The sequence below is a fragment of the Siphateles boraxobius genome, unplaced genomic scaffold (genome assembly GCF_051911475.1).
Source record: "Siphateles boraxobius isolate OS27281-9 unplaced genomic scaffold, OSU_SipBor_1 1, whole genome shotgun sequence".
NCBI lineage: Eukaryota > Metazoa > Chordata > Actinopteri > Cypriniformes > Leuciscidae > Siphateles > Siphateles boraxobius.
In genome coordinates, this window is record NW_027508699.1 from 31,665,456 (window position 1) to 31,687,186 (window position 21,731).

General features: G+C 38.0%; 1 protein-coding gene across 2 annotated transcripts in view; it reads left to right on the forward strand.

Moving 5' to 3' along the window:
• The window catches only part of LOC143741087 (ephrin type-A receptor 3-like), a 162,370-nt gene that overhangs the window by 117,226 nt on the left and 23,413 nt on the right, over positions 1-21,731 (forward strand). For both annotated transcript variants that reach the window (XM_077233431.1, XM_077233439.1), the window contains 3 exons: positions 8,063-8,130; positions 8,433-8,558; positions 9,882-10,067. In XM_077233431.1, the coding sequence (XP_077089546.1) occupies positions 8,063-8,130; positions 8,433-8,558; positions 9,882-10,067 (380 nt within the window). The remainder of the gene's footprint in view (positions 1-8,062; positions 8,131-8,432; positions 8,559-9,881; positions 10,068-21,731) is intronic.

Below are 21,731 nucleotides of genomic sequence, written 5' to 3' on the forward strand. Positions count from 1 at the left end.
TCTGCATTGCATGCATGTTCTAAAGCCCAGAAACAAATCCGATCCCCGTTTCTCTCCCTTTCTCTTCGGCGTGACAGTAGTGAACAAAGGATTCAGAACAAAGTGCTGTCATTTGTTGAATTTCCTCATTACTGAATGTTGACGAGATCATTCACATAATTTTCTTTTTTCATCAGTAATAGAGACCCCTGAAAGTCATTTACTTTGATTCTAGCTTCAAACACGGCCATTGCCGTCTAATTTGAAACATACCAAAAGTGTTTTGGACTGCGTCAGATGTTAACAAACGTATAAACACAACTTCTTATTCTGCAATCTTCAAAATGAAATTTATTAAGTGTACTTTGCAGTACCTTAGGTTCAAATCTTCTTTTAAAGCATAATTTTTCACTGTACATTTGAGTTATATGGGCTGTAAAGATCTTTAGAGATGAAAAAACAAGGTTATTGATGTGAAATTGTAGTTTCTTAAAATCAGCACATTGACCCAAAAATGTTAATTCTGCCATAATTTACTTCCTCACATGTCGTTCCAAACCTCTATGACTTTCTTTCTTCTGTGTAACACAAAAGTAGAGGGTTTTTTTTTTAAATCCATGGAAGTCTGAACCCTCTGACTTCCATTGTTTGGGCAAAATCAAGCATTCTTGAAAATTAAACATTCTTCAATATATTTTGTGTTTTGGAAGAAAGTCACCTCTTTAAGCAACACAGAAACCAAAATACTGATTTAAAGAACCAATAATATCCCATCAAGTACATTTTGAATCTCTAAAGGGCTATATAGCACATGTAACTTAATACAGTGAAAATATGCTTCATAAGAATTAAACCTAAGGTGCTGCAAAGAACCATTGAAGAATCTTTAATTTGAAGTAGTGTTAATACATTGTTACCACCTGACGTTGTCTGACATGTTATTAATTCAAATTAGACTACAGTGGTGGTGTTTCTGAAAGTTTCTGAAAGTGTTTATTTTTGGGTTAACAATATAACTAACTATATAAAGCACCAGAACTTTGATTTCTAAACACTCTTAAAAATTAATGTTTTGTTGGCAACTCTATTTCTTTAACTTCCATGGAACCTTTCCATTCGACATAAGTTTTGTTATAGTAGAAGTATAGGTTCTTTAGATTTTTAAAACTGTTCTTCACACAAAAATAAAAATGGTTCTTTTAAGAACTGTTCAGTGAAGGGTGCGGTACCAAAAATTTGTATTCTGTGGCTCTGATTCGAAAACACCCTTTTGGAACCTTCATTTAAGAGAATAAAAAATGATTTGTTGAAATTAGAAAACTTGTGGTATCAGGCTGTAAAAGTTTTAGTCCAACCTAATATTTTTAAGAGTGTTCAAAGAGTATTTTTAAATAGAGCCGCCCATAGAATAATACCCAAAAAATTGCTGAAACCTTTTCAGAATTCCAGCGTAGCTGCATGAATAATTAGCTGAAGACATTTTGCAGACCTGAAAAGGTCACTCTGTCTCCTACGCTTCTTTAGTTCTCACATTAATAAAAAGTAAAATCCACACATCACCTTGACCATAGCTATTTTGTGTCATCAGCATGGGTGGTTATCTCAAGGTCGCATGCTTATTGTCAAATGAAAAGCTAAGGTTGGTCACCTCCCGTTTTAATGCTGTAAAAAATACAAGGTAATCAAACAAGCAATTAAGCATTATGGGAGGAAATAACTTCATGCTGTGCCCTTTGCAGGCTCCTTTCAGGTTTTACAGCTCTTCCCCAGCCCAGACACGCTCCAAACAGGAAGTCGGCATTAAGACCGCCTGCTATCCATCACTCTGAGAGGAGGAGAATGTTTTAAGGGTGGAACGGATCAGTAGAGAAGGTCAGCGTAGAGTTCAGATGTGTGTATTTTGCAGAAGCCTACGATAAACATGCATGTTCGTTTAAATGAAAATCGAGTTTAAAAAGGAAGTTTTAATTTCAAGTTATAATAAACCAACTGATATTTCAAAGGGTCATAACTTTGACCAGACAGTCACTGATTACTCTTTAGCGAATGGCTTACTTCATGCCGACTCTCCTGCTCCCATTTCTAAGGCGGTCATTTTGTGTTTGTAAAATGAGACGCCGGATGAATTAAAGCAGATGAGGTGATCGTAATTCAACACACTGCTGGAGCGTGAGGGTAAGGGCAGCAGCAGTCATGGGAATATCTGTACCATTTTTTTTTAACCTAATTGCAATTCAGTTAGAAACAGTTGGCAAGGACATGTGGCTAGGGAGGCTTTAATGGAGATGAATGGAATGCCATCCTCGGATTTCTGTAGTCCAGTTGCACCAAACAGTCTCGATCAACTCTTCTGACTATCAAAAAAGCCTGCTTTTCATCTGAAATATGTCAGCTTGTTTATCGTTGTTTGCCCAAAATTTGAATTTCGAGAAGGTTTTGTCAAGGTTGAGAAGTTCTTTTGGATCTTTTCAGCCTTTGAACGTCCATTAGATTCACATTTCAATTTGAGACTGTTTGGTTTCAAAGCGTTCCCTTTACATCCATATTTACTCAGTTTAAAGGTATCAAACTTTCTTCTAAAGGCGTCTCGGTGTAAAAACCCATCCACTCGAGCTGACGCCGAGGAGAAAGTTTCCTTTCATTTGATCACGCCGCTGTCTTTGTCTGGGCGCCGTTCTTGATCCTGAAGAGATTCTGTTTTGGAGAGAGCCGTTTTTCACACCAGGCACCTCGCAGAGATGGTGGAATCAAAAAGTGCCTTAGTCAGCTCGCCGCTCAGGGCAGGGGCTGATGGGAATGGGCTCTACAGCTCTAGGGTTCCTGTTACAGTGGATCACTTTCTCCCCAAGTCTCATTTCAATAGCGTTAGTATGCTGCAGCTCAGCAGAGCGCCGAGCAGAAAGCACACTGTCAGCACAATCGTCAGCCCCTGCTCCGACTCAAGCCCTCAAAGAGTGTCAAGACATAGATGTGAAAGTATAGCGAGAGAGATAAAAGGAAAGGAGAAACGATGGCTATGGAAGTTCTAAAAAGTGAAAAGGTCAGATAAGAGAAGGATAACTGAAATGGTGTGCGTAAAATGGCAAGTATACCATAACAAGCTGTTTATTCCTTCTTACGTTTGTATTAATACTTTTATGTTATGTAATTTTTTATATATATTTTTTCAAATGCATGTACACTACCAATTTTTTTTAAAGAAGTCTGTTGTTACTAAGGTTACATGTATTTTTTATCAAAAATGCAGTAAGATTGGGAAATATTATTACAATGTACAGTAATTTTAGCCCTGTTTTATTATTTATTTTTTTTAAATCCTATTTTGGCAAAGCTGAATTTCAGCAGCCAGTAAATCTTCAGTCACATGATCCTTCAGAAATCAATAGAATATGTTGATTTTCCATATAGTGAAAATGAATGAGGATTGGGTGCAGTCAATGACAAAAACAAACAAACAAACAAACAAAACAAAAAAACGTAAAAGTGACATTCCAAATCTTCTGAAGCCATGCAATAAGCTTTGTTTAAAAAACAAAAACAAAACAAAAATGATAAGAGAACAAATCATTTAGACAGTTATGTGAACTGAATCAATCAAATAATTGAAAAGATCAGTGGTTTTAAGTATTTATTGTAATTAGTTACTAAAGTACCTGAGTAACTTTTTTGCTAATTTGTAGTTTTACTGAGTATATTGCATGGCACCTAACTGTAACTTGTTTCTGCTATAAAGAAGTGATATTGCCATCTAAGGTTATTAACGGTACTATATCTTGTGCAGTTTGCCTGTACTCACCCAAACTTGTCAACAGGCTACTTTACGTCAATATAAGTGCATTAGCAGATAGTTGCTGAATCGCATGTGTTTGATTTAGGAGATGAAGTCATGACTGCAGCCGGTGATGAGACCGAAACCAGAACATCCAGTGCAAGTAGACTTTGATTATTTAATTTTACTTAACATTATTTTATTTATCCACTATATTGACGAGACCATTTTGAAGGATATTGGTTTACTAATGCACTTGAGTTTGACTGACTTGGCTGTTGTGTCTTCCTTGGTTTATTGCAATTTTGAGGTGTGCAGTTTTATTTTGATTTTAGAAAATATCAACTGTTTCTTATTTTCGTTTGTATGTCTCTTAGGTGTTGAGGACTAGTGCATATTTGACCCCACATTCAGTATGAGTAAAATGCTTAAGTACTGTCAACAAAAAAATAATACTCTAAGATTTAAACTAAATTCATATTGGAACTGGTGACTTGTAACTTGTAATGGAGTTGTTTTCGCTGCAAGGGTATCTGTACTTTTACTCAAGTATAGTTTTCAGGTACTCTTTTACACATCTGAAAAAGATTTCTATCAAAATAAAATGATTCGTTCATTATTCTGATATTCTTCTAATATGAACTCTTGTGAGCATGTCAATGAGAGCTTGGTTGGATGTTCAGATTTTGACAACATCATTTTGATATGTTCATCACACAAGCTATTAAATAGCTTCAGGAGACTGATTTGAATGGACCAATTTGATTATTCTAAATTTTTATTTTTTTTGGTGTATTTTGGCAAAAGAGTGGCTGGAATATATATATATATATATATATATATATATATATATATATATATATATATATTGTTAAATAGTGCCTCATGGAAGAAAGAAAGTCATACTGGTTTGGAATTGCATTAGGGAGAATAAATGATGACAGAATTTGCATATTTAGGTGAACTATTCTTTATAGAAGCAATGGTATGGTCTGCAGGACAGTCGTCGTGAAAAACTGTGCTTATGTGACAGCATATTAGACCAGGAAGGTAAATTGATATGTAAATTGAGTGCGCGACTCAGAGAATAAGGAAATATGAAAATGAAATATGCTAGACCTTCACATAGGACTAGAACAGCTTTTTTCCCTTCCCGTCAGCAGAGTACAATAGCAGACCCAGGCAAACCGAACATCTCATATCTGTCTCTTCTGTGGGGCAAAGTGTTCTGGAGAAAGAGAGCAAGAGTGCATTAGGCAACACAAAGTGATTTGTCCTCATGGTGTTCAGGCCGTACTGAGAGAGCAGAGACCATGCTGAACAAAAGCAAGCAGCACTCGCTCATTTATTGGAGGAACACTGGAAGATTGGAGTCGTTCATCAGGATGATGCTCACTGCTTTGTTCGTCAAGGAGAGACGTTTTGTCAATACAAGATGCTCTTTTTCTCATTAGATTCCTGAGAGGCCTGTCAGCCATACAGACGTACTGTGAGAACAGATTCAGAAGATTTGTGCTCCTCAATATCCGCATACACACTATGTAATGGAAATGTATGTTTCCTATCGACGAATGCAGCAGAGAATCTGCACATTTTCATCTAATCTATCTATCTATCTATCTATCTATCTATCTATCTATCTATCTATCTATCTATCTATCTATCTATCTATCTATCTATCTATCTATCTATCTATCTATCTATCTATCTATCTATCTATCTATCTATCTATCTATCCTCATGACAAACTATAAAATGGCATGACTAAATAATACCTTTATTTCAGAAAGTTAAGAGTGCTACCGATGTAACTGTTGTACTTTTAAGCTCATCTGTAAATGGATGATGGTATTGGATTATAATCAGCCTAACAAAACGTTAGAAAAATGAATGCAAAATCACACAGTATTTTGGTGTGTACTTGGCACTTGCTGAGTGCTATCATAATAAAGAGCTGATATATTTGCTGATATTTTCACGTTTGTCAGATTGCATTCAAAAAACAACTTGAGAAAGTTACGATCTTAATGAATGGCGTGTTTTCTAGTTTTGATGACCTTCACCGACCGTTCTTGTTTATTTGGCACATTTGTCTCCTTTTTTTCTTTCTTCGTTCTCCTTGACAATGACAAGATGAGTCGAGGTTTCCACAGTCACACATGCACACACACACACACACACACACACACACACACACACACACGTACGCACGCACGCACGCACACACACACGTACGCACGCACACACACACACACACGCACGTGCACAGGGGGATCCATCCGTCCAGCCAATTAGTGGCGTTTACATGATGACAAGCTTGTGTTTGATTCAGCCAAATAAAATCAGGATCAAACGGAAGTGATGGAGCATGATGAACACTGGGAATCGACTCCACTATGTGGTGTATGTGTGTGTGTCGGTGAGGTGCGCTTGCCAAAGACAGAATCATTCAAACTCTTCTCTGCCACGCAATCACATCTTCAGCCTGCCAACTGGCCATGGCTGGGCTCCTGTGACCCTGGCATGGGCGGCCCCTCTCCTCATCATTACTGCCAAATTATAAGCCAGAAGCCTCCAGCTCATCTGTCTCCCTTCTGCCGACTCTTATCATAGACTCGGCCGCTCCCTCGCCGTGCCGAACGGAGAGCACGCTTATTACGGGAGCCTTGGAACTCGCCCCAAACCAATTATAATCAAAATATGATTTTAAAATGTACTAGTCCTTGATTGTAATGAGAGAGTTCTACATTTTCTTTTTCAGATTAGCTGTCATGAGTGATTCTTACTTTGAGACAAATTACCGAGGGGAGTTTAGGCTCAGGAATAGGGGAGAAGAGAACTTGAAGAAAGGAAATGTAATTCCCTCATACCTTCTCTCATTAAAGCGTAATGCTGTTTGCAATGGGGCATAAAAGATTAGGCAGTTACATGTGGGAAGATGCGGAGGCTGATTCGGTTCAAGAAGATCTTCAGTCAAGCATCCTCTCTACCTGCTGTAAGGTACGGAGGAAAATAAATGGGTTTCTAGACAGCCAAAGGCAAGTCAGTTCATTCGGCGTCCATATTGGTAACACCTCCAGCTGCAATTTTCAAAGAATTTCTCCAAACCAATTGAAAGGTGAAGGATTTATATAGGAACCATAGGAAGGAACCATATAAAAAAAATGCTACGTTGAATGATTTTTAAAAACTTTTTCAATTAAATGTATTAATTAATTCAACTTCACGTTGAATGTTTATTTTATAATTTGAATTACTGGCACCTTATTTTTTACTTATTTATTTTCTTCATCAATCCTGTATCAATTCGACCACCCCTTTATTTTTATTCTATATTAAATATAAACCTCCTAATTTCACAAGGGAATTTTGAGCTTGTGTTTAGTCTCATATTCAAGCTTCCAACAGACACAGAGTCACACATGTTTTACAGTTATCTTATGCAAGGATTGTATAAAAAGGTAAACTGGCTCACTTAAAAATGTGAAACTGCTATTATAATTTCATACCTTGTGCCTTCAGGAAACACACTTCAGGGAACTTTTTTTGTGTAAACTGCAACTGCAATTAGTTGACAAATGACTGCGATGTTTAAAATGTTCTAGGAGCTTTTATACTGGGTATGTTGCACTATATTGCTTGCGGCGAAGGCAGACGGTTTCAGAATCATACCCACGGAGACCCAGAACACCAGTGGGTATTTTTAGACATTCCAACGTGCCCTCAGAGACTTCTCACAGATGTGGTAGTGTGCTCAACGCACACACACATATATATGCAAAGACAAACTTTTATCAGGGCATACACTTATTCAAACTCTTATTTTAACACTTTTATTCATGTTTTAGGTGGCATACTCATTCAAACACATTCAGACTCAATTAATGGCAGCATGAAAGGGAAGTTTTGATAGTCTTTTCTTCTCTATTGTGGTGTATATCCGATTGAAACGGCTTCTGGAATGAGAAAAAAAAATATATAGGGCAGGTTTGATTTCGTCCTTCGAGAATTGATTGGACCGTATGAAGTTGGGCGTTACTAACTAAATGGAAGCAGATCTGAATGCAACATTCTGTAAAAATATAAGAATCTTCAATTATGATTTCATGGTGACTTTAAAGTATATACTGACTGGAAAACAGTGATTAATGTTACAGCTGAGTCTATTATATGAAGGAAACTTCATCTCCTTCAGCAGCATGGAAATAATCGTAATCTTTTCCTCATTCGCGAGTCCTGAATGGCAATTTTATGGCTGGTTTATAAAATACACCTTTTTATAGGTGATGTTTTTATCTTTTTTATGCGTTTCAGACATTGTGGCTACATCAAAGCGAAGCAAGATCCAGATGAAGAAAAAATGCAGTTTCAGAACGGGAGAGGTACGGTGGCCAAAATAGCTCGCACACAAACACAAAAAAACACTCATACATAATGGATTGTGAAAACAAATGGTTGTTTTTAGAGGTAACATAAATGTAAAAGGTCTCTCTTCCAGCTATGAGAGTGGGATATAAATCAAAAACTCTCATGCTCAACCTCACTGTGGAGTTTATCTTTTCCAACATTTTTAGGAGACTGTTTGGGTTTATGGTCCAGTCGTGTCTTGGCTTTCATTTGGACTCAAAACCCCTGTGTGAAAAACATATGTGATCTTTTCTTTTTTTTCTTCTTCTTATTGCAGTGAAACTGCCAGGAAGCAGGACGTACATTCACCCCCACACTTATGAGGACCCAAATCAAGCCGTCCGAGATTTTGCCAAGGAAATCGATGCCTCTAATATACGTATAGAGAGAGTTGTAGGTGCAGGTGAGAGTCTGACTCTTCTGTAGACCAAATTGTGGAAATAAAATCACTTTGAATCACAAATATACATTATACAAATGTCGCTACTTACATACTAGGGTTTGTTCACTTCATATATCCTTTTTCTGAATGTTTTCAGGGCGTAAGTTGCAGTTCTTTGATAATGTATGTCAAAGAATAGAGATTTGTATTTGAGCCCTAATTATACAACGTCTGCCGACTGTAATCCTCCCACACAAAGCTGCTGTTTGAAACACTGACCTATTAATACCGCATATCTCTGCATCTGAACTTAGCTTTGAAATCTCATTTTCCTCGGCGTATGGTTTCTCTGTGAGTGAATGTCTGCTTTTCCATTTTCAAAAAATGTTTGTACTTTGTGCTTCTTTCATTCTTTCTCTGTCTCATTTCCTCTTTCTCTCCATCTGGCTGCAATAGTGTTCATCAGAGTTCTTTAGGGCTTTAGGAGATCTGAATTAAACGATACCATCTAGAAATGTTGTTACATTCTTTGTGTGAGAACAGAACACACGTTTAACCCAGACTTGTTTGGCTGAGTTGTTATCCACATAGCACAGCTTTCCCCAAACTCTCTCTGTGTCAATTCAACTTCCTTTCTGGAAAACTTGATTCTGGTTGGTCAGTAATGAAAATCTGCAGTGATGGATAGATAGATGGATAGAATGACAGACAGATAGATTGAAAGACAGACAGACAGACATAATATAGATAGATAGATAGATAGATAGATAGATAGATAGATAGATAGATAGATAGATAGATAGATAGATAGATAGATAGATAGATAGATAGATAGATAGATAGATAGATAGATAGATAGATAGATAGATAGATAGATAGATAGATAGATGGATGGATGGGTGGATGGGTGGGTGGGTGGATGGGTGGATGGATAGAGACTGATTGATATATAGATTCATATAATATTTCCAATTCAATATTTCATGGTAATTTATTTCTATTTTGTAAGCAACTGTGTTGTCTGCTGTAATAAAACAAAACAAAATAAATTAATAATAATAATAGTGTTTTGCCTTGCTTCTCAGTAAAAAAAAAAAATCTAAACATCCTTAAATTACGTAATATAATTGTAGTTTTTTTTAAACATAAACCTCACTAAATGTTATTTTTATGATAAAAAAACCCTAATAATTAGAAAAATTAACTAAAATAAGGAAATATCAAGTTATATAAATATCGTAAAGTCACAGTTGTAAAATCAGTCAAGTGGATATTATGTATGCATATTTCCTTGAAAAACCTGTCATAGTCGGACGCTAATGGAAGCTGTGTGTCGCTCCCTAGGTGAGTTTGGTGAGGTTTGCAGTGGCCGCCTGAAGCTCCCCAGCAAGAGAGAAATCTACGTGGCCATCAAAAGTCTGAAGGCAGGATACTCCGAAAAGCAGAGGCGGGACTTCCTGAGCGAGGCCAGCATCATGGGACAGTTCGACCACCCCAACATCATCCGACTGGAGGGAGTCGTTACCAGATGTAAGTGACTGACGTGTTCTTTCGTGTTCACCTTCACCCAAAGGCTTTTAAAATGATCGACTGAAACATTTAAGTAAACACACTGCATTATAAACACTGAGGGAAAAATAAGCTGTTCTCAAAAGGGCTTTCAGATTTCAATTGCACACTTGAGTTCATTGCTCAGTGCGTGGTTGAATAGCACAAGTGCGACAAAAAAATGATTATTGTGACTACACCAACAACCTTTTTCCGCCACAATGGTCACAAAGTGTTTTCATGGTATTGTGATTAAGAGCCAGATGGAGGTGTGCTGTATACTCACTGATGTGCTTAGTCTCGGGGAGGACAGGAACAGAGCTCCACTGTTCCACCTGAATGGATCTGTTGAGTTGGATCTGACCACACAAGAGTATTGGCTCGCTACAGCAGATGTATTGCAGAGCAAGCCTAGATTATTGGTTAAAGTTTGACTTAACATTATTTCTTTTAAATGTACCCGTTAACTGTTTACTTTACTTTTTATTAAGGAATGTTTGGCTCCTTGGAAACTTTTCATTAGGGAATGTTATGCAGAACGTTAACATTACGTTAAAACAATATTAAGTAGACCTAAGTGTTAAAAGTCTTTTCAAATTGACACGTAACTCGCTCTGCACTGTTTGTGCGAGGACAATTATTTGTTGAGAAGAAGTCTGTTACTTTGCAAGTGAATTTTCACCTAGTAGATTATCTCTTTTTTTTTGTCTTTTTACTTGTGCCAAAGGCTTTTATACTAGCCTTTAAATAGCATTATAGTCACTTTCTATTTTTTAATAGATATTTTAATATTCTTACAACCAAAAGGAAATACTTGTAAAATCTTAGGGCATAAATTTGTTATCTGGGAACTTAATGTGAGGCCACTTTCTTCTTGCGTATTATATTCTTGTTTTTGTTTTTCCTTTTATCATTTGTTTCTCCAATCTTTGACTGCCGTTTTGGACGTATATGTTTGTGGCCTATTGCCGTTGTCTAAACTGGATCTTAATCGCAGACAGAGATAGACTTACACTGGGTTATGCGTGTTGGAAACCTTTAAGAGTCTCATTATCTCATCAGTAATGGGGAAGAGCTTATCGAAGAACTTCAGCTTTCACCAGACGCCAAACAAAAACCCTTTCTTTCAAGTGTCATTATGACTGAACCAATGTCTGCGACTCTCCACACTACCTATAGAGCACAACAATGAGAGTATGCATATTTATGACCGCATGAATATTAATCATTTAAATAGTTAATTGGATGTGTTTTAAGTGTCATAAATATTCAGCAGCGCACATATGAAGAGCGAAGTCTCGACATTTCTTATTCATTTTTCGCTCTGTTCTCTCTAATGCGGAATGCTAATTTTGACCTTTTGTTAGCATTGGTTTGTGCAGTTTACAGAACTATTTTCTCTGTAAATCGAGTTTGCTTTTCATTTTGAAAAGGCAGACGCTGCCTAATTGCCTGTCTTCCAGTTATAAGTGGTGTATTTATGTTTTGAGCAAATATCAGGGGCTCAGGGTTAAAGCTCAGTTCAGTATCTCTCGAGGCATGCAGACTATTTGGAAGAACAAAGTAGCGGTTTAAGTGAGAGTAATACATTCAACATCGGGGTGTACTTCGACCTCTGTCTTCATGGAATAGACCGGTCCTCTCTCGGAATCTAAAAAAAGCCTGATTTTGACAGGGTAAAAGAGAGTTTAGAGGAAAAAATGAGACATTCATAGAAACAAGCATGAGGGCATAGAAATGTACACCACTTATATGTTTACTAATTTTTAAGAATCTGCAAGATGTTTGTCATATAAAAATATATATTTGATTAGCCTCTTTGTTACAGTGTTACAGTGTAATACATTTACACTAATTGATATTAATTAACAACATGTATTTACTATAGGGTTAGTGTTAAGATAAGGGTTTGGTTAAGGATTAGTTGCATGTATTTATGCTTAATTTCTACAGTAAGTAGGCTACATGTAAAACTTATGATCAAGCTATTTGACAATCTTACAAATAAAAACTGAATATACACTTTTGTGTAAGATATTATTTGTGTGATAATTTGACTTGTGGTATATACTTAAATATCTTAATTTTAACTAAACATCTTACAGATTTTTGAAGGGTAAAATGATAGTCATGTCACTGCCCATATGGCCGCATGTACTCTGGCCTTGGGGGTTGTGAATAGTTGCACGTATGACAGCGAAGAGAGGCAATTTCACAGATCACTGCTCAGCAGGTCAGTGGCTGCAGGGCCGAGGACAGGGCAAGGGAACCGCAGGGACTACTCGCTAACCTTTAACTCCAAACAGTTATTCAAAACATCCATTTCTAACAGCTCTCAGCATTAAAATTCTTCCATTTTGAATAACCTTTAAAAACCTAAAATATATGCAGGGTAGTGTCTCAATAATACCACTGCATGATCAATGATTAGCTCCTTCGCTAATGGTGTCTGATCCATAAATGAGTCATTATTTTTATTCATTTCCATGAATGAAAAGATATTAAAATAATTGTTATAGTGGATGTATGTCCTTTTATTTTTGCTCGGCTCTAAAATATTTCATAAAATATTTCATTGGCACGCAGACTCTTTGGATGAATAAAGAAGCAGTTTAAGTAAAAGCAATACATTCAATTTAAGGCTGCAGTCTCTAAAAAATCATTGTAGAATTATGTTTAAAAATCCAGCTCAAATCTCAAAAGACTACAAAAGTAATGGAATTTTATTTTTATTTTTTTTAAATGTAAACCCTGTGTAAACAGTGATAAACAGCAGTATTTAATATAATAACATGTATTTTACTACAAAAATGTAATGTAAAATGTTGTGCAGGAACTTCTGGGAACTCTTGAACTCAAATGAATCAATCAAGTTTTAACTTTTTTTTTTTTTTAATGAACAAGGCTACAGGCAAATAGTTGTCTAAACATTAGTCGACAAGAAGAGGCTAGTCGACCAAATGTTAATTAGTCAGTTGTGAAAAGAAACCACTCGCAAAGACCCGCCCCCTTAGTTACTGTTTCTATGTCCGACAAGCCATTCCGCTCTCACGCCACATATCATGTTCTCATGCAATGAAAAATACATCGCGGGAAGAAAAGAAGAAAAACTAACAACGCTTCGACAGACAGTACAGAGCATGTTACGTTTGATGTGAAACAAAGCCTGAACTTTCAAATTAGGTCATTTTTTAAAAGTAATTTAAACCATAAATACCATTTTGTGACTCTATAATGTGTCGTGACAGATCGCTGTAGCACCTCAGTTAAAGCTTCTCGTGAACCGATCATCTCTTCCTTCTAGTTAATTTATAGCATCAAATAAACATGAATGAACCATGGGCAATTTTCGTAAACGAAAACTGAAACTAAGACTAAAACTATTGGTCAAAAAACATTTTCGTAAACTGAAATAAAATTAAAAATTCATAATAAATGAAAGACTACAACTAAACGAAACTAACAACAGTTACTGAAAAACTAACTGAAATAAAATAATAATTAGCAAAAAGAAATAATCGTTTTCGTAATTCATAAGCTCTTTACTTTGGCGGAAAATCTGACCTGTGGCTGTTTAAGGAAATGCCTGATATGGCGCTTGGCTTCATACGTGAAGAAGTTGCTGAGGCGATTAACCGCTGTCCTTCTGTGATGCGCTCAAGGACCGTAACGTAGAACACATGGCTAGTTCTAAGCGCTGTTCATAAAGAATGTGTCTGTTGCATTGGAATGGGAAATAACACAAGGTAATAAGACGCAAGTTGGACGACTTTTAACTTGAGCGCAGCATTTTTAGAATACCGTTTGATTTGCGAGACGCGGGTGCAACAGCAAAACAAGTCCGTCAAGCACAAAAAAAACTTTAATTTAGACTACTAGGATAAAGTAAGCTACTGTATGTTTCAGATGTCATGTTTTCATGAAGGTTGACAGGGTGAAAGGTGCATTTAATATTATTATCCACGTTGAGACATTTCCCCCGCAATGTATGGAATACCAGGACACGACACACACACACAAGTGCGCGCATACAAACACACACACACACACACACACACACACACACACACACACACACACACACACACGCACACACACACTCACACACACACACACACTGATCCACTATCTTTGTGGGGACTCTCCATAGACGTAATGTTTTTATACTGTAGCCTCAAACAAACTGTGTATTCTGTCTCCTTACAGTACACTAATGTATGTACCAGTGGTCACTCTGCTACATTTACAGCTGAAAAAAAGTAAACTAGGCATGTTTAACAAGATTTCATCTTTAATATGAATTAGTTTGTCTGATTTTTTCACAGTTTTTTCTTGTATACTTGTAAGTTCCATTTATTTGGTGCTTTGTTCAATCTCAAACCATTATTTTATTTTTATTATTAAGATGTCAAGATGTACAAGAGTTAACTGTAATCTGGGCAAACATTAAACTTTGCTGAAATTAAGCGTCTCGCTTTGGTCTACACTGGAAGTGTTTTGTTTGTTCTGCTAAACTATAATTACTAAAACTAAAACTGAAACTAAATAAAATAAAAACTAAATAGAAATGTCTTTGCAAAATAAAAACTAAACTAAAACTAACAAAACCATTAATGAAACTAACTAAAACTAAACCGAAATTTAAAGCAAAATTGAAAACGATATTAAAATAAAAACTAATTTAAAAAAGCAAAACTATAATAACCTTGGAATGAACATCAGAAGGAATGTTGTTTCAATTGTGGAAAGACGCCAGTACACACCATTTTTCAAGTTCAAATCCACCAATGTTAATCCACTAAGTCTCCTGACTGCTTTGTCAGACAAAATAGCGGATTCAGTGGATGGCCGATTATGATTTGTCAGATCGTCTGTCAAACTGGATGAATTGCGATGTCATGCAGTCCATGATGGACAGATCGTTAATACAGTTGGTCCATGTGGTAATTATGTCAGGCAAGACATCCTAATGTTCACCTATAATTCATTGACCTCAAACATGGCTTATCATTCGTAATGATTATCATATCCTAAGTAGTAGCCTACGTTAGCCAGTTTACATGGCCGCTCGCTTTAACGTCAATGTTAACCTAGATAAATGTGTGCTATTAATAGGCACATATCCAAGTGTTTGTGCGGAGTATGGAAGCTGAATTAGTACCACATCTATTATACTGGATAGATGACGAATTGGTGTCTTTAACTTCATCTTTGCAGCCAACACTGACCAAGAAAAAAATAGTGTATTAATAAATTAACAAAATGGTATTAATTAATTAACAAAATAGTCTCCTCTTTTTTTTTCAACACATTCATAATCATTATTTTTGCCAGTGCGCTGCAGCAAGCTTTATGCATGCGCTTGAGTGCTTAGTTTATATTTTAAAGGCTCATTATAATGGTTTAGTATTTCTTATAATGTAAAAAAAAACATTTAGTAATGTTACATATAATATTATTTTTCAGGCCTGAAACTGAGACCATTTTCCAAAATGATTCTGGCCTCCCAATGTTATCTTTCTGGGCTCATTTTAGTAATGTACACAACGACGCTTTTGTAAATGTAGTTTTTAGTGTGTGTGTGTGTGTGTGTGTGTGTGTGTGTGTGTGTGTGTGTGTGTGTGTGTGTGTGTGTGTGTGTGTGTGTGTGTGTGTGTGTGTGTGTGTGTGTGTGTGTGTGTGTGTGTGTGTGTGTGTGTGTGTGTGTGTTTTCTGCTTGTGGGCTCCCTGATCAACAAATCCAAAACAGAGGCCCAATCAACATTGCTTTATCAGAATAATGTTCCAAACCCTCCCTCTCACTGTGATTGCTTCCATTGTTATGTAGATGGTGGGTATGGTGCGACTAAAAGAAATCTTTGGAAATAGCCCTTTTAATTGCCATCTCGTCATTTGTCAGAAAAGTTATGATCTTTCCGTATCTCTCATTTCCTCTTTTATGTTGCCAACAATCGCCTAATCTAAAAGCATTCAATTTGGAGGAGGCTATCATCTCCTCTCATCGCACTCTTTCCACCGCAAAGGATTTTCCTCCTAACGAAGTGGCTGCTATTTCGAGAAAGTATTCATTAAAACCGCCGCTCTATTGTTTAGGGGACAATGAGAGTTTAAAGTCTTGCGTAGTCTCTTGTGTTAAATTGCGTTAACTCTTGTGGTAGATTAAGGGCTTCGATGTACCTCTGGGTCTCTGTGCTGTTCTTGGAAAAGACTTGTAAAGCAACTCAGTGCTAAGTGCATCATGTGTCATTTAGTTAAAACAGCATTTGGAAAATCGATAAGATTGTAAAGTTGAAGAACAGCGTCTTTTGTTCTTTTGTTCATAATTGTAGCGGGAGGACACAAAGTGGGCCATCGGGGTATCAACCTGGTCAATATCTCTTTAATCCTATAAGTTAGTACCTTGTAGACCAAAGCCAGGAATATATGGAGATATGAGTTCTGCTGTTCCCACTCGAAAGAAATAAAACCGCATTAATGGGGGTGTAAAATCAATACTTTATGTGCAATAGGGGTTCTCACTCTGTAGGTGAGCCAGCATTGCGAATACCCCAATCTGCTTGCCTGATTTGAGCTTGTTAAGGGGTGTCACTGCTGGGGTCCTGATGGGACGACTGCAGGCCACATGTAAAACATCTTGTGTGCTGCTCTACACACAAACATATGTTTATACACAAGCGTTCAAGCTGGTGTGCCTCCCTCCCCATACACAATTATCCAATCCACCTCGTATCTGATGTCACAAAGCAATTTTTTATCACCTACACACACACACACACACACACACACACACACACACACACACACACACACACACACACACACACACACACACACACACACACACACACACACACACACACACACACACACACACACAAACACTCTAGATGTCAAATCACCTGCTACAAAGGTCTGTTTCCTTTAATGATTATCCTACAGTCCTGTTAGAGCTAAATCACAGGGGCAAGGGATTACACAGATGAGGTGTTATGTGATATTGATTACTTGAGTTTGTTGCAGGTATTATTATTATTATTTATTTTTTATTTTTTTACGGTTCCTGCAATACAAACATGTAGGTCAGAGGGACCCCCCTGGGAATAGATTTATATGGCAATTTTCCCCGGTAAGTATGTATAGAGTTCAAGAGATTCTGTGCAAAATGCCTTTGACAGCTGCGCGCTGTGACGGCTTTATCTAAGTGGATATGTTTTTAAAGTCTCTGTCCTAGATATCACAACACATGTAGACCTGGATCCAATCTGTTATTTTCATCAGAGACAATGACAGCTTAGTCTTTATTCCGGGCCATTAATAGTCACATTTACATTTTACATTTATTCAGAAACATTTATCCAAGATGTCGACAGTGCAACAACATAAGTGATTTATAATTTGTTTGTGTCTTTAGATGTTTCTTGAAGGTAGCGAGGGATGAGCAGTTGGGAAAATCATTCTATCAAAGTTTAAAAAAACAAAATGTGAGCTTTTTATTTATTTATTTACACTACTGTTCAAATTTTTTTTTTTCTTGAAAGAAGCCACTTATGCTTATGCTCTTATGGTTAATTTGAAGTTATAACAGTTTAAAAGTACTGTTTACTACTTTAATGTACTTTAAAATGGAATTTTGTCCTGTGAAACTACTCCAGTGGTCTCAAATGATCCTTCACAAATCATTGTGCTTAACATACCTTATTGTTATCAATATTGAAAGTTATGGATACAATATTGGAATTTTTTTTTTTTTGGATTCTTAAGAGAGTTCAGAAGATTCTATTATTTGAAATAGAATTGATGTAACAATGTAAAGGTCGTTATTGTCACTTTTGAGTGAAAGCAAGTATAAAAATAATTAAAAACTTTTATCAATGGTTTTATTTCACAAAGTTTGTTTTTAACCCAGTTTAAAGTCATAGAAAAGGACTTAAAGGGATAGTTAACCCCAAAATGAAAAATCTGTCATCATTTACTCACCCTTAAGTTGTTCCAAACCTGTATAAATGTCTTTGTTCTCCTGTACACAAAGGAAGATATTTGGAAGAATCTTTGTAACCAAGCAGATCACAACCTGCTTGCCTGCTTTTTTTCCAACCATGGTTGTCAATGGTGGGCGAGATCTGCTTGGTTACAAACATTCTTTCAAATATCTTCCTTTGTATACAGCAGAACATATACATTTATACAGGTTTGGGTTTGGGAGTGAGAAAATTATGACAGAATTTTCATTTTGGGCATTTTGGGTGAACTATCCTTTTAATTCTAAAACGCAACAGAAAACAATACAATGTGTAATTCAAAATCCTGGCAAATGCTTATGAAAAGGAAATCGAGAAAATTACTTTGTATTAACACAGAACATTGTCTTCTTAAGATTAATTTGTAAACCTGCCTTAACTGTATTTAGTGTCACCCTCAGGGTTTTTTGATCTTCACAGTATGTAAATCTATAACCTAACCCTGTGTTGAAACTGTTACTCCCGCACACACAGAGCTCATTGTAGAATGGCTACTATTCCAGCCATGCAGGGTTCACGAAGGGTTAAACATATTCTTATCTTTGTAGAAACAAAGCAGAAAGAGAAGAACAGGTCTTGAGGGTGAAATCAAAGAGATATGCCTGCCCTCTGTTCATAAGACATGTGATGCTAATGCAGGAAGCTCTCAATGAGCTCTATTGTGTGCTTTAGAGATAGCGAGCACACATTCTGCACCGGATGGAGATGCTTGTGTGTGCTTGTGCCATAACCTTTTTGTAACTCATCAGGAAAATATGCCACATCATATGTCCAGATGATCTCTTGATAACACATGAATTAGAGGGGAAATAAAAAAAAATCTCCTCAAGGTTGCCAGAGATTAATGTCAAGAGCGGATCTTTCAGAGCTGTTTTCTGAAGAGCTCATAACAAGGAGTGTTTTATTAGTTAAACGGCTGCTGTAATCACGGCTGACGGCTGTTTTAGCACTTAAACCCACGTACAAAATCAACGCTAGATGACCTTTCAAAAAGATTTGCCAGAGTTTAGTCAAGCGTTGAGTATGAAATGAATTTCCTTGGTAAATTCCAGCTTTTGAAACCAATTCCGATCTGGAGGACACCCGCATTAGAGATTTGATATTTGTTAAAGGCACGTACGTGATCCTGTTAAATCCTCACATCTGCCCTCGCTGTGTTTGACTGCACGTTCATCTCGTGTTTTCTGTCTCTGGGCTCGGCTGTAGGCTGTTACCCTGAGGTCAGGGCCCCCGGGAGGCCCCGTAAGCTTCCCTGATCGGATCCACTGCCTCGGCCACCCGCTCTTTCAGGATCAATGCCAGTTGCCGCTTCAACTGTCTTTCTGATAAAGCGGTCACACACACACACACACACACACACACACACACACACACAGTGACATCAGATTGCCACCCATCGCCATGCCATTCCCAGAACACAGTGCGCCGCGGTCCGTTCCCTCTCTTTCTCTTTCTGCGGCTGACAGCTACATTAGTCTGCCTCTGAAAAGTAAAAGCAATTGCATTTTTTCCCCCCCTTTTTCGGATGAGACATGGGAGGTTAGGTTTGGGGGTGTCGAGGAAGGCATTTATCTCAGTGAGATAGTGATTTAATTTTAGGTGATGTATAACCAGCCAGTTGCTGTGGTGATGCTCAGAGGGGGGTGATCAAACCTGTTTTTCACAAACTCATAGGGGCATATACTGTATACTGTATATGACTAGAGCACATATCTCAGTATTCCAGAGTGGAGATATAAGTCATTTATCACCACTGACATAGCTAGTGTTTACACGTCCTTGAGAGAGGCAGGAACAACAGCCCACAACTGAGCACTTAAACACTGATACACATTCTGTGTACACAATTTATTATTTTATTTTTTTTGGAATAGTAACTGTGGACTTTTTTTTTAGAACAAAAAATGCCATTTGATCGGGGGGTTTTTTTCCCCTCCTGATTTATTTACTACAGACTTTTTGCATTAATGTTGCTTTTGTTAACTTGAATTAATTGAGATTAAGCTGAAATAAAAACATTTTATCCCTTAAAACGCCCCTTTGATCACCAAATTTACATATTTGAACATTTTTTCCTTGCAAAAATATTTGTCATGCCTTATAATAGCTTGAATGTAACTCTTAAACCTTGCTTCATTTAGTATACCTGGTTCTATGAATAAGCAAATTAGCCCCGCCTCCACTCGCTCACTCCAGTTCAAAGATCAACTCGTTTGCATGATCGGTTACAAGGTAGTTTGTGACATCAGAAACACCAGCGATTTCAAACCGTGTTTTTGATATTGTCTTTGGTTCACTGCAATTTTAAGGAGAATATACTTAGCAATGGTGTTGACCTGTGAATTCGTAAAAAACATACTCAGTTACTAACGTAACCTCGGTTCCCTGAGAGTAGGGAAAACGTCTCGGTTACGTATGTAACCCTCGTTCCCTGAGTAGGGAACGGAGACGTTACGTCGGATGACGACGAATGGGGTTTCGCTTAGAACACCTATCGACTTCGAGTATTACAAAACGAGCCAATGGCAAAGAAATGCCATGGGTCTGCGGAATTTGCATGACGTAACTCCGCCCCACCTCATGGGTATAAAAGGAGGACGCCAGCAACAGGCAGATATGTTTCTTCGCTGAGGAGCCAAGACTGAGCTCAGGCGATCCCCGCGGTACAGCGGAAAGTGGCAGGCAGACGTAACGTCTCCGTTCCCTACTCAGGGAACGAGGGTTACATACGTAACCGAGACGTTCCCTTTCGTTGTCACTCCGAGTTACGTCGGATGACGACGAATGGGGTTACCAGTCTAATCACGCCACCTTCTCAGCTGTCTTCCAGTGCCCTGCGTAAATCTGAGATCCCTGTCGTGAGACTGGCACGGACGAAGGACTCCTATTTAGCACAGGAATACCAAGGTACACTGGGGAGCATATCCCAAAGTTTAGGGGAAATATGCAATTACTGCCAACCCAGAGGGGGGGGGGGACTTAGAGAATACACATATGACCCGAAGGAGACATATGGAGAACACTGGGGTGTCCAGCCGCAGGTGGAATATTTCAACCCCAGGGGAGGCAAGGTGGCTTGCCAAGGGAAAGACACATGCTCAAGAGGCTTACAGTGGAAATACACATGTGGGGGTCGCTCAGGGGAGGGACCATGCACACGGGAGGCACCTAGCCGACGCACAGGCAATAGACACTGGCGCCAACGTCAGGAGTGCTGGAGGAACTCAGGGCTTTTCGGGGAAGCTCACCTGAGGAGAATATCGCACGTATCCAGTCCGTGGAGTGGAATGGCGAGCAAGCGAAGACACCTGAGCGGGTCCAGTACTAGCTGGTTGAAGCGAGTACATGAGAGGACACTGGCTCCACTCGGAGATTGTAGAATCTGGCGAATGTGTTAGGTGTCGCCCAGCCTGCAGCTCTGCAGATGTCTGTTAGCGAGGCGCCATGCGCTAGAGCCCAAGAGGATGCCACACTCCGGGTGGAGTGGGCGGTCACACCAAGGGGGCACGGTCGACCTTGCTGCTGGTATGCCAAGGCAATGGCGTCCACTATCCAGTGAGACAACCTTTGCTTGGAGAGAGCCTTTCCCTTCAGCTTCCCACCATAACAGACAAAGAGCTGGTCTGAG